The 13790-nt window shown below is 41.1% G+C and overlaps 1 protein-coding gene across 1 annotated transcript in view; it reads right to left on the bottom strand.

Annotated features, from left to right (window-relative positions):
- The window catches only part of LOC149453540 (uncharacterized), a 109845-nt gene that overhangs the window by 36284 nt on the left and 59771 nt on the right, over nt 1–13790 (bottom strand). The window contains exon 4 of the mRNA XM_089688170.1: nt 3103–3166. Within this exon, the coding sequence (XP_089544296.1) occupies nt 3103–3166 (64 nt within the window). The remainder of the gene's footprint in view (nt 1–3102; nt 3167–13790) is intronic.

Below are 13790 nucleotides of genomic sequence, written 5' to 3'. Positions count from 1 at the left end.
GGGGGGGTGTGGAGTAATGGGGGGTTCAGGGTGTGGAGTAATGGGGGATGCAGAATGTGGAGTAATGGGGGATGCAGGGTGTGGAGTAATGGGAGGTGCAGGGTGTGGAGTAATGGGGGGTGCAGGGTGTGGAGTAATGGGGGATGCAGAATGTGGAGTAATGGGGGGGGGGGGGTGCAGGGTGTGGAGTAATGGGGATGCAGAATGTGGAGTAATGGGGGGGGGGGGGGGTGGATGCAGGGTGTGGAGTACTAGGGATGGCAGAACATAAAGTAATGGGGGATGCTTATGTGTGCAAACCAAAAGTCATGCAGTGAAAGCCAGGAGAAGAATTCCTATGCAGTCCTGTGTAGTGCAGCCCTGTGCTTCCAACCTGACCGCTTCATTACAGGACACAGCAGGGCATGGAGGTTATCAGTAAGGCCCAATGAGAGCTGCTGGCAACTCAGGATATTGATTTACCTGAGTTTGATGATTTAAATGTAGACAGTCAAAATTATAGCCACAGATCAAGAGATACAAACATCGATCAGATGGGAGATAGCGATAACATTGTTTATAAATATTGATCAGATGGGAGATAGAGAGATACAAAGTAACATTGTTTATAAACATCGATCAGACGGGAGATAGAGGATACAAAGTAACATTGTTTATAAACATCGATCAGACGGGAGATAGAGGATACAAAGTAACATTGTTTATAAACATTGATCAGACGGGAGATAGAGAGATACAAAGTAACGTTGTTTATAAACATCGATCAGACGGGAGATAGAGGATACAAAGTAACATTGTTTATAAACATCGATCAGACGGGAGATGGAGAGATACAAAGTAACATTGTTTATAAACATCGATCAGACGGGAGATAGAGAGATACAAAGTAACATTGTTTATAAACATCGATCAGACGGAAGATAGAAAGATACAAAGTAACATTGTTTATAAACATCGATCAGACGGGAGATAGAGAGATACAAAGTAACATTGTTTATAAACATCGATCAGACGGGAGATGGAGAGATACAAAGTAGCATTGTTTATAAAAATTGATCAGACGGGAGATAGAGAGATACAAAGTAACATTGTTTATAAACATCGATCAGACGGGAGATAGAGGATACAAAGTAACGTTGTTTATAAACATTGATCAGACGGGAGATAGAGAGATACAAAGTAACGTTGTTTATAAACATCGATCAGACGGGAGATAGAGGATACAAAGTAACATTGTTTATAAACATCGATCAGACGGGAGATGGAGAGATACAAAGTAACATTGTTTATAAACATCGATCAGACGGGAGATAGAGAGATACAAAGTAACATTGTTTATAAACATCGATCAGACGGAAGATAGAAAGATACAAAGTAACATTGTTTATAAACATCGATCAGACGGGAGATAGAGAGATACAAAGTAACATTGTTTATAAACATTGATCAGACGGGAGATAGAGAGATACAAAGTAACATTGTTTATAAACATCGATCATACGGGAGATAGAAAGATACAAAGTAACATTGTTTATAAACATCGATCAGACGGGAGATAGAGAGATAACGTTACAGAGTACAAGGTAATAAAAAAGCCTTTATTTCATTTGAAAAATAACTTGCCATGCTTTGTATCAAAATCATAATTATGGTGTCATTTTAACCACTTCCTGTCTGGCCCATGTACATAAAAGGCCAGAGCAGTGCATTAGCTGGTTGCCGTTCATAAACGGCGCTCACATTTGCAGCCTGTGCATGCTCCCTGGAAGCGCGCGGCACCGCAATCCGGTGCCCGTTGTGTGAGGTTCCAATCATGTGATCACTGATTGGCCGATCAGTGTTCACATGAATATTAGTTAGCAAGATGTCATTTCTGACATCATTGCTTACTACTAGTGAAATCTGTGAATGATTACAGCTTGTTACATGGTACAAGGCTATTCACAACAGCCTTGTACCATGTGACAAGCTGTAACCAATCACAGCTCTCACAGTATTTCTCAATGGCTGCAGGAATGCAGCCAGAGAGGAGAAATGATTGCTTTTACAGCCTTTATGAGTGTAAAAGCAATCAGTGTAAAAAAAAAAAAATCTTCATCACCCCCCACAAGTAGTACAGTGTCACACTGTACTGCGAGGGTGACAGTATGTTAAAAAAAAAAACATAAATATAAATATGAAAAAATAAAAATGTAAAAACACATTTTGAAAAAGTATAATTTTTGGTTATAAACTAATTTGGGTTTTTTTTTTTTTACTAAAAAGATAACTGAATAAATTTTGGCCAAAATGTATGAAGAACGATTATTTATTTGCAAAATTTTATAAGAAAAACACTTTATTCCAAAATGTTTGGACATTTTCATTTATATAGCAAAAAAAATAAAAATCCCAGTGGTGAATAAATACGACCAAAATAAAGTTTTATCTGTCTCAAAAAAATGCTAAAAAATTCATATGGGTACAGTGTTGAATGACCGCACAATTGTCATTCAAAGTGTGATAGCGTTGAAAGCTGGAAATTGGCCTGGACAGGAAGGGGGTGAAAGTGTTCGGACTTGAAGTGGTTAAAATGTGACCAAAAGTTAAAAAGTTTTTGTGTGAAAAACTAACCAAAGTTGTGATCTTCAGATGTGCCTAAAAGCCTGAAGCGGGCCAAAGAAAAAAAAGATAAACACAAGCGAGGTGAATGAAGAAATCCTCCCCTCCCTCCGGGATATTATATTTTGATAGCGGTCCCCACAGACAGGCAGGTTTTCCAGCTTGCCCCTTTGACAGAAGTTGATTAAACGGTCAAGTTCTGTTCAGCAGGGATGGCTGCACACTGATGGAAATTCATCCAGTCCCCACTGAACTGGCCACATTTCAATCCATCTAGGACTAGCTTTGATTTGATCTTCTGAATTTTTTTTTTATTGCTATCTGTGACTTCCTGTCCCGATGACAACCGCTCTCTGCATTTCTTCTACAGTTGTCACAGGGACAGGAAGTGAGGGAAACTCTCACTGTGGAAAAACCTGAAAGAATATTTGACCCGCTTGATCCAAAAGGATATAGTTTGGCAGAAATAAGTCTTTATGTGCATGATATATATTTGCTTACCTGAAGGAAAGACTCCATTATTTGTCTCCTTGGATTTTTGTGTCTCAGATTCCTGAAGGCTTGTCTAGAAAAAAAAAGGGATTAGAGAGGTTAGTAAGTTACAGCAAGTACAGTGACCTGCATGATGGATCTGCTTTGCCTGAAGGGCAACCAGATCTCAGTAGGACTTGGGAGTCCAAAGAGAGGCCAAATGCTGGTATATAGACGTGTGCAATTTGTCTCCATCTGAATTTGGACACATTTTTGGCTTTTTGGATGTATCCGAATCTCCGAATGACAATAGTAACTAATTTAGTTGAAATTCGTTTCATTTCGTTAATTCATTTTCCAACAAATTCCAAATTTTCGTAACGATTGGAACGATTTGAGCATGAAGCCCAACAAGCCAGGAAACCCTCTTTCCTGACCTGTCGGTCTTCATGCTCAGATCGAATGAGCAATTCCCCCCTCCAGAACCATACCAGGCCACATGCCTTCAACATGGGGGGGTGCTTTGGGGCAGGGGGGCTGGGCGGTAGTTGTGGGGGTCTGCAGGGCCCCCAGATCTCCCGCCCATGTGAATGTGTATGAGGTACATAGTACCCCTACTCAGGGGCGGACTGACAACTCTTGGGGCCCCCGGGCAATAGAGGATCATGGGGCCCCTGTGTCCTTGCCCAAACTCAAAAAAGCCTATGAAAAAGGTACCAGGGGCATTTCATGGGGCCCCCTACTGACCCCGGGCCTTCGGGCAGTGCCCGAGTTTCCAAATGGTCAGTCCGCCCCTGCCCCTACTCATTCACCAAAGAAAAAGTCAAAGTTCATAAAAACACAACAACAGCTTTTGACAAGTCCATGTTTACGCGTCAGACATCGGTGGGCTTCGAGGGGGCATTTGCATTTGCTCATCCCCCTCCATTTCTAGCCTGCTGGGATGCATGCTCGGATAACGGTCTGGGGGGGGGGCACGCCATTTAAAAAAATTTTGGTGTGCGATTCCCTTTAAAATCCATACCAGACCCACAAGGCCTGGTATGGATGGGGCCCCCACCACACTGTTCTTTTTCTGAAATTTTAAACTCTTATAGTTGGACCTCTAAATCATAGGAGGTCTTTAGACATGTGACATTTGTTTTGTTACGAATTGAAATCCGGACTAAATCATCGTGATTCGGGGATTGGGATTTGTCCGAATTTCTGAATCACGATAGTAACGAGTTTCAGCGAATGAGAAATAAATTATAATGCATTATCCAAATTTGAATTTGAAAATTAGTTTGAATTCGAAAATGGAAACATATTACAATACATACAGTAAGGTATTATAGTGAAATGAGATGATTTCTACTCAGTTTGCTTCATAGAATAAAAAAGAATAGAATAGAATAGAATACAATAGAATATTATTATTATTATTATACAGGATTTATATAACGCCAACAGTTTGCACAGCGCTTACAAAATGAAAGTAGACATAACAGTTACAATACAATTTGGTACAAGAGGAAACAGAGGGCCCTGATCCTGGGAGCTTACAATTATTATTATTATTATAATACCGGATTTATATGGCGCCAACAGTTTGCTCAGCGCTTTACAATATAACGGGAGACAATACATGAACAATACAGTTCAATACAAGAGGGATAGGAGGCCCTGATCCTCGGAGCTTACAATCTAGGAGGGAGGGGCTAGTGGTACAAAAGGTAGTTACTGTGGGGATGGACTGGTTGGAAGAGTAGAAGATTCCAGTATTAGCTGAGGGCAGGATAGGCATCCCTGAAGAGATAGGTTTTCAGAGATCGCCTAAAAGTGAGCAGAGTAGGCGATAGTCTGATAAATTGGGGTAGAGAGTTCCAGAGGATGGGGGAAGCTCTGGAGAAGTCTAAGAGAATCTAAGAGAATATAGAAGGATATAAAAGGATAGAATAGAATGGAATAAAAAAGAATAGAACATAGAAGAATAGAAAAGACTAGAATAGAATGGAAAAGGAAAGAATTGAATAAAAAAGAATATAAAATAAAAGAATAGGATAAAACAGAATAGAATATAAAATAAAGAAATAGAATATAAAATAATAGAATAAAAAGAATAGAATAGAAAATAGAAGAATAGAATATAATAGAATAGAAAAAAAATAGAATAGATTAGAATGGAATAAAATAGAACGAATATAGCCATCAACCGAAATTCAAATCGATTTGAAAATAACAAATATGCAAAATGAATTTCGGAAACGTTTCCATTGTATACATCTCCAGAGGTCATAAACACCTCTAGTGTTTCTCCCACTGCAGGGCAGACAGCTCCCAATCACTCTCAGTATTCCTTTTCAGGACCAGATTCCGCAACAGCCGTCTTTTCAGTAAAACATAAGGAAACCATAGTGCTCTCCGCTCTACTTAATTCTAATTGCTGATTAAACCACTTACACCATCCAGCAATATTCAATGATTATAAAGAGGAGAGGCAAGCTGGTGCAGGATAGTGTACCAGTGTGTAAGGGGGCATGTGAATGGCTATATAGGGGCACCAAGAGCACAAGTCCATGCCCCACTTCTTCCCTTCCAGAACAACAACCCACCTGCTTGAGGCTTTAACCACTTCCTGTCCAGACACTTTTACCCCTTCCTGTCCAGGGCAATTTTTAGCTTTCAGCGCTATCACACTTTGAGTGACAATTGCGCGGTCATGCAATACTGTACCCATATGAATTTTTTACCATTTTTTTGAGACAGATAAAGCTTTATTTTGGTGGTATTTATTCACCGCTGGGATTTTAATTTTTTTTACTATGTAAATGAAAAAGTTCAAAAATTTTGAACAAAAGTGTTTTTTTAAATAAAATTTTGCAAATAAATAACATTTCATCATAAATCTTAGCCAAAATTTATTCCGTTATTTTTTTAGTAAAAAAAAAAAATCCAAATTAGTTTATAACCAAAAATTATAATTTTTAAACATTTTTTTTTACATTTTATTTTATTTTTTTATATTATTATTTTTTATTTATTTATTTATTTTTTACATACTGTCACCCTAGCAGTACACTGTCACCATGGTGACACTGTACTACTTGTGGAGGGTGATGAAGATTTTTTTTTTTGTTTTACACTGATTGCTTTTACACCCATATAGGATGTAAAAGCAATCATTTCTCTTTCTCTCTGTCTGCATTCCTGCAGTCATTGAGAATTACTGAGTGAGCTGTGAGTGGTCACAGCTTGTCACATGGTACAAGGCTGTTGTGAATAGCCTTGTACCATGTGACCTCTGTGATCATTCACAGATTTCACACAGAGTAAGCAATGATGTCACATGTGACATCTTGCTTACTACTTTGCATGTGATCACTGATTCGCCAATCAGAGATCACATGATTGGGACCTCGTACAGAGGTCCCGTCCGACGATCGCTGTTTCACTGTGTCCGGAGGACACAGCGGGCATCGGATCGCGGTGGTGCGCGCTCCCAGGGAGCGCGCACAGCTAGAAAAGGAGGGTGCCGTTTATGGACGGCAACCCGACCCTGGACTGCCACCGCCCTGCCGTTTATAAACAGCAGGCGGACGGCAAGAGGTTAACCCTGCACCATCTTGTGCCCTCTCTATGCCAGAGGCATCCTCACAAAATTCCCAGCCATTAACCTTTATATCCCAAAGGAAGGAACATTCGCACAGAAGTAGCATTGATACACTTTACTGATGGTTTTTGAAAGATGGCAAATACGGTCACATCACATCAACATACTATAGAAGGTCACTTGACAGTACCTTGTCAATCACATATAGTGGACGATCCACAGCAGTCACATGTGAAAGCATCCAGCAGCACATACAGTAAGCCATTTCCCCTAGCTCAATATTTCTTCTCCCAGGGTCATTAGTACTCACACAGAGGTTCTGGTTTGCCTTGGGCTGTCTGAGTCCACATGCTGTTCCTTGTAGATAGTCCCTCTCAGACAGGACCACTGCAGACACCTCTAGCTGGGTACATCTTTCATAGGTCCTCCAAGGGCTCACTTCAAAGCCTAAAAGGCCTTTTGCAACCTGCCCTATAGCCTCCACCACCATAAGGGTCTGGAAGTCTACACTGGGCTCTTCTGGGTGCAGGTCTACCTCTGCCTGCTCTCCAGCCCTGTCCAGCGCCTCCATTTGCTGACTATATCTGCCAAATGGTGGGGTCTCTGGCTCCTATGCCCCAACTGCACTATGGCTCCTCCCAACCTGGCATATACAGTATGTGGGTACTGACTCACCCATTGTATCACCAGGAGGACTAGCTAAAGGGGACCTAGCACCTCATTACACCATTCTCTGTAACTACACTCTCTTCCAGGACAGAGCCACCTAGTGGGAGGGCTAGCTAACTGCACCTGATTACATGTGGCTGGGATGTCATTTTTGAACCTTGTGCAGAGGATCTTACAAGTGATGAACACACAAAACTCCCAGGTGGGCAGGAAAAAATGGCAGAGCTAATTTCTGGAATATACGATGAGAGATAAGAAGCCCTCCTTCCTTCTTTCCTTCTCCCCCTCCTTACTTCTTTCCCTCCTTCCTTATTTCCTTCTTTCACTCCTTCCTTCCTTCCCTCCCTCTTTCCTTATTTTCCTCTCTCCTTTTTTATTTCTTTATTTCCCTCCTTCCTTCCTTTCTTCCTTCTTTCCCTCTTTCCTTTTTTCTTTCCTTATTTCCATTCTTCCTTCCTTATTTCCATATTTTCCTCCTTCCTTCCTTCTTTCCCTCCTTCCTTCCTTTTTTCCTTCTTTCTCTCTTTCCTTCCTTTTTCTTCCTTCATTTCCCTCCTTCCTTCCTTCTTTCCCTCTTTCCTTCTTTCCTCATTTCCCTCCTTCCTTCTTTCCCTCCTTCCTTTTTTCCCTTCTTCCTTCCTTCCTTCCTTCCTTCCTTTATTCCCTCCTTCCTTCCTTCCTTCTTTCCTTCCTTCCTTCTTTCCCTCCATCCGTCCTTCCTTCCCTCCTTTTTTCCCTCTTTCCCTCCTTCCTTCCTTCTTTCCCTCTTTCCTTCCTTCCTTCCTTCTTTCCTTATTTCCCTCTTTCCTTCCTTCCTTCTTTCCCTCCTTCCTTCTTTCTTTCTTTTCTTTCTCCTTCTTTCCCTCGCTCCTTCCTTCCTTCCTTCTTTCCCTTCTTCCTTCTTTCTTTCTTTCCTTCCCTTCTGTCTTTCTTTCTTACCCTCCCTCCTTCTTTCCCTGCCACCTTCCTTCTTTCCATGCCTCCTTCCTTCCTTCTTTCCCTCCTTTCCTCTTCATTCCTTCTCTTTATCTCTTTCTTTCCCTCCTTCCTTCCTTATTTCCCTCCTTCCTTCTTTCCTTATTTCCTTCCTTCCTTCCTTCCTTATTTCCCTCCTTCCTTCTTTCCTTATTTCCTTCCTTCCTTCTTTCCTTCTTTCCCTCCTTCCTTCTTTCCTTCTCTCTGTCCTACAAAAAAATGTAAAAAAATAATAAAATATAAAATTGTAAAAAAATGAAATAAAAATAAAAACCTACTGACACTAGTGGCAGAACTATGAGGTTAGCAAATGTCGCTCTTGTGACAGGGCCATGGTGTTCCGCCACTGGGCTCTGGGGAAAGGGTCCCCCGGCTTGGGGGTGCTCAGTTCAAAATGCCCGGGCCTGTTTTTTGTCCCAATCCAGGCCTGTATGTGAGAGACAAGAAGCCAATTCCAACTTTAACTACAATGTAACTTTTTAAATGATACCACCCTGTGAATGATGAAAAGTGCCATCATTCTCCTAATATTGGATCATTAGTCCTTCTAGAATAGGGCTGGGCAACCTGAAAGAGGTGGAGATCTACCTGAGCAATATATGGGAAGTCAAAGATCACCGGCACAGTGCCACCTCCTCACACCTGATTTAAACCTCTAATTGTCATACTACAGTGTCACAGTCGTGTGCATTGCACTGCAATCATGGGTTTCAATCCGGTGGTGAGGAGGCAACATATTGCCTGCTCACCAGTTGTCAAACACACTTGAATCGCTTTTCAGAGGAGCAGCAGGATCTGCTGCACTTGTGAATGAGCCCTTAGTTGCATTCGGCAGGGGGATCCTTAGTGCCCGGTCACACCGGGGCAATTTCAGGTTCGATTTGCAAACTGAAATCCCATCTGAAATTGCATCTGAAAAAGTTTGCATAGCACCTCCCCCAGTGAAAGGTTCATGTACGAATGTTATTTGCCCATCATCACTGTTATAAGCAATAACTATTCCCCCCCCCCCACACACACACACACACACACACTATGGTGACACTGAACTACTGTGATGACGGTATGTTAAAATATACTATAAAAAAAAGAAAAAAATGTTTAAAAAAAATATAATTTTTTTTTTTTTTTTTGCATACTGTCATCAGTCATTATCCCTGATCACCGCCACACCAGTCATATGATGACGCTGTACTGCACTGATGACAGAATGTAAAAAAAAATTGTAAATAAAAACACATTTTATTTAAAGTGGAACTGCACTGCATCCGAGCACCGCACAAAATGCTATTTAATTCATTGTTAATATTCAAAGCAAACTCCCTCATCCATGCTTTAATATGCTGAGAAATCATTTTGAACAACGCCCCCTGGCATTTCTGGCAGTGGCCGGTGATTCATGTAGCATTTACTTTCTGGAATCCATCTGCCCTCAGCACAGGCATTGGCTGAGCTGAGAACCCTCCCCTCCCTTCCTAGATACTCCTGGGATGTATGACATCATTTGTCTAGGCATGGAAACTAGAAAGTGACTAAAGAAATGTAAAAAAAATAAAAAAAGTTTAAAACAAGTAAATATAATATACTTTTCTATCCATTTACTAGTGCCTGTAGCATATGGACTAAAAATAGTCCATGTTGATTGAGAAAGTGAAGTTCCACTTTAATTTTTTTTCGTTTTCCAAAAAAATTGTAACAAAGAAGTTCAACTTCAAAGAACTTGCCATGCGTCTTACTAAATACTGTACCATGGACTGTCTACTTTACAAAAAATTGGGTAATTTGGGGGGTATTTGTACTGTCCTGGCATTTGAGGGCCTCAAGAAATGGGATCAGTGCATCAGGATTGATCATTTAAAAAAAGTATTTAGTCAGCCACCAATTGTGCAAGTTCTCCCACTTAAAAAGATGAGAGAGGCCTGTAATTGGCATCCTAGGTAGACCTCAACTATGAGAGACAAAATGAGAAAACAAATCCAGACAATCACATTGGCTGATTTGGAAAGAATTTATTTGCAAATTATGGTGGAAAATAAGTATTTGGTCACCTACAAACAAGCAAGATTTCTGTCTCTCACAGACCTGTACCTTCTTCTTTAAGAGGCTCCTCTGTCCTGCACTCATTACCTGTATCAATGGCACCTGTTTGAACTTGTTATCAGTATAAAAGACACCTGTCCACAACCTCAAACAGTCACACTCCAAACTCCACTATGGTGAAGACCAAAGAGCTGTCAAAGGACACCAGAAACAAAATTGTAGACCTGCACCAGGCTGGGAAGACTGAATCTGCAATAGGCAAGCAGCTTGGTGTGAACAAATCAACTGTGGGAGCAATAATTAGAAAATGGAAGACATACAAGACCACTGATAATCTCCCTCGATCTGGGGCTCCACGCAAGATCTCACCCCGTGGGGTCAAAATGATCACAAGAACGGTGAGCAAAAATCCCAGGACCACACGGGGGGACATAGTGAAAGACCTGCAGAGAGCTGGGAGCAACGTAACAAAGGCTACCATCAGTAACACACTACGCCGCCAGGGACTCAGATCCTGCAGTGCCAGACGTGTCCCCCTGCTTAAGCCAGTACATGTCCGGGCCCGTCTGAAGTTTGCTAGAGAGCATTTGGATGATCCAGAAGAGGATTGGGAGAATGTCATATGGTCAGATGAAACCAAAATAGAACTGTTTTGTAGAAACACAACTCGTCGTGTTTGGAGGAGAGAGAATGCTGAGTTGCATCCAAAGAACACCATACCTACTGTGAAGCATGGGGGTGGCAACATCATGCTTTGGGGCTGTTTCTCCGCAAAGAGACCAGGACGACTGATCCATGTACAGGACAGAATGAATGGGGCCATGTATCGTGAGATTTTGAGTGCAAACCTCCTTCCATCAGCAAGGGCATTGAAGATGAAACGTGGCTGGGTCTTCCAACATGACAATGATCCCAAACATACCTCCCGGGCAACGAAGGAGTGGCTTCGTAAGAAGCATTTCAAGGTCCTGGAGTGGCCTAGCCAGTCTCCAGATCTCAACCCCATAGAAAACCTTTGGAGGGAGTTGAAAGTCCGTGTTGCCTAGCGACAGCCCCAAAACATCACTGCTCTAGAGGAGATCTGCATGGAGGAATGGGCCAACATACCAGCAACAGTGTGTGCCAACCTTGTGAAGACTTACAGGACGTTTCGTTTGACCTCTGTCATTGCCAACAAAGGATATATAACAAAGTATTGAGATGAACTTTTGATATTGACCAAATACTTATTTTCCACCATAATTTGCAAATAAATTCTTTCCAAATCAGCCAATGTGATTGTCTGGATTTTTTTTCTCATTTTGTCTCTCATAGTTGAGGTCTACCTATGATGCCAATTACAGGCCTCTCTCAACTTTTTAAGTGGGAGAACTTGCACAATTGTTGGCTGACTAAATACTTTTTTGCCCCACTGTATATATATCTCATAGTTTGTAGATGCTATAACTTTCATACAGACTAAGTAGTACACATTGATTTGAGTTATTTTTACTAAAGAAATGTGACAGACTACATTTTGGCCTAAATGTATGAAGAAAGAGTATTTGTTTGCAAAACTGTATAACAGAAAATGTTGGGGTTTTTTTTATTTTTATTTTTTTTAGCAAACAATAAAAACCCACTGTTTATTAAATACCACCAAAAGAAATTCCTATTTGTGTGAAAATACCCACATTTCAGTGTTTCATAACAAAAAATGCTCTGGTCATGAAAGGGTTAAAACCGTCCAGCCATATAGTGGTCAAATCAATGAAAAACATTTGTCCAGCACAGGCAATAGCCCCATATCATTACATTTTTGCACAGAATGAATGAACATGTGAATGAGACTCTTGACATCCTCACATACTGTTGAGGACCCCTGATCCTGCATTGTATAGGATGACATTGGATGAATCACAACCGGTTGAGCGACAAAGAGAAGCGGACATGCTGATCCTACCCTTTAGAAGAGATCATGCACCCAAACATGTAAGCCTTTGGTCGCCCAAGAAGCACTAGAGGAACTCTAAAGCTGAATTTTCTCCAAAACGTAAGCTCAATCTGTCCCGAAAAAAAAAAACAAGCTATAATCAACTTGGAAACAAGTCGTTTCAATGATGTGAAATCTTACAAAATTGGGTTTGGACGATAAGGTTTGTTTTGATCTCGGTCATAAAGGGGTTACATGGCTCCTGTGAGTGGCAGAAGCTCCTTTCACCTATCCTGGACCTGTTCTTTTGCCAAATTAGGGCTCTTTATTAAAAAAAAAATGAAGTAAAATACATAAACAACAAATGTTTAAAGCAACAGTACAAAAATAATCAAAAACACAAAAATAGGGGGAAAAATACAAAGAACACCCTAAACACTGCCCTAATTACACTATAAAATCATAACCTGTCGCCAGTAGAGTATGTCTATGGTCCATGATCTGGAAGCAAAAGAGGCAAGCAACTCAAAGACCCTTGTAGGGAGGCGGGGTTGTTGGGAAAGACTAAGGGAACCACTGAAGATGGATTTAGGCACTAGGCAAGATAGCAGCTTTATCCATTCCTTCCCTTTCAGTGACATTATTAATGATTGCAATAGGCACAGATTACCTGCCTCAAATGCATTGTCTTTCTCATCAAATACCAGATGCCTACAAGAACATCCACAATTGTTGAGTGAAGGCCAGGGCACAGCTTTGGCCATCTGCCTTATTTCCCTAGTATATGAAAGGAATGTAAGGGTTGTAGCTGGATCCTTGGACATTCACCAGACCCTAGACTCCTTCTTAAGTTTTCTTGTGGATGGGCTAGCTTGGAGGACCACAGGTGGGAGAGTCCTTACCCATCTATTACATTGTACTTGCATCCTGCAGCTATGTTTTTGCATCTGGTTGGTGATAAAAGGGATGAGAAATTATAAATAAATGTCAATCTTTTGTGCCTGAAATCTGTAAAACAATTCCACTTGTACACATGTCAAGACTTGTCATTTATCTACACATCAATGAAAAGGTATTTGTTTGGGCTCCTTTTGGAAGTTTTGGTGAAGAGAGAACCAAAATACATTCATTATCAAGACAGAATAATATCTTCTGTATACTTTTGATGTGTAAAAGTGAGCCATATGCAGGGCTGCATGACCTTCATGTGTACAGCCAACCTTGTAGTGGGGGAATATGTATGCTATTTAATCTCTTCCTGCTCGGACATGTTGGTTTCTAGGTTGGTTTCCTAGACTCACCAAAGAGCTAGTTATACCCCTAGGGTATAATCTGGAACCAGCCATTCTATGAACACACCCTGGAAGTTTCCCAACCAGCAACCCCAAGTAGTCCATCTCATATCTTCTTCAGGCCTTATGGCAATGGACCCCATTAGCAGCTTCACCCAACACTATCTATTTTGAGAGGACATCCCCATCTTAAGGTTAGGAGAAGGAAGAGTCCACACAACAAGTGCCCTTTAACTAT

This window comes from Staurois parvus, unplaced genomic scaffold (genome assembly GCF_062004578.1).
Source record: "Staurois parvus isolate SC_StPar_1 unplaced genomic scaffold, SC_StPar_1.0 ptg000448l, whole genome shotgun sequence".
In the NCBI taxonomy this organism is placed as follows: Eukaryota; Metazoa; Chordata; class Amphibia; order Anura; family Ranidae; genus Staurois; species Staurois parvus.
This window is presented reverse-complemented; position numbering and strand designations above follow the sequence as displayed.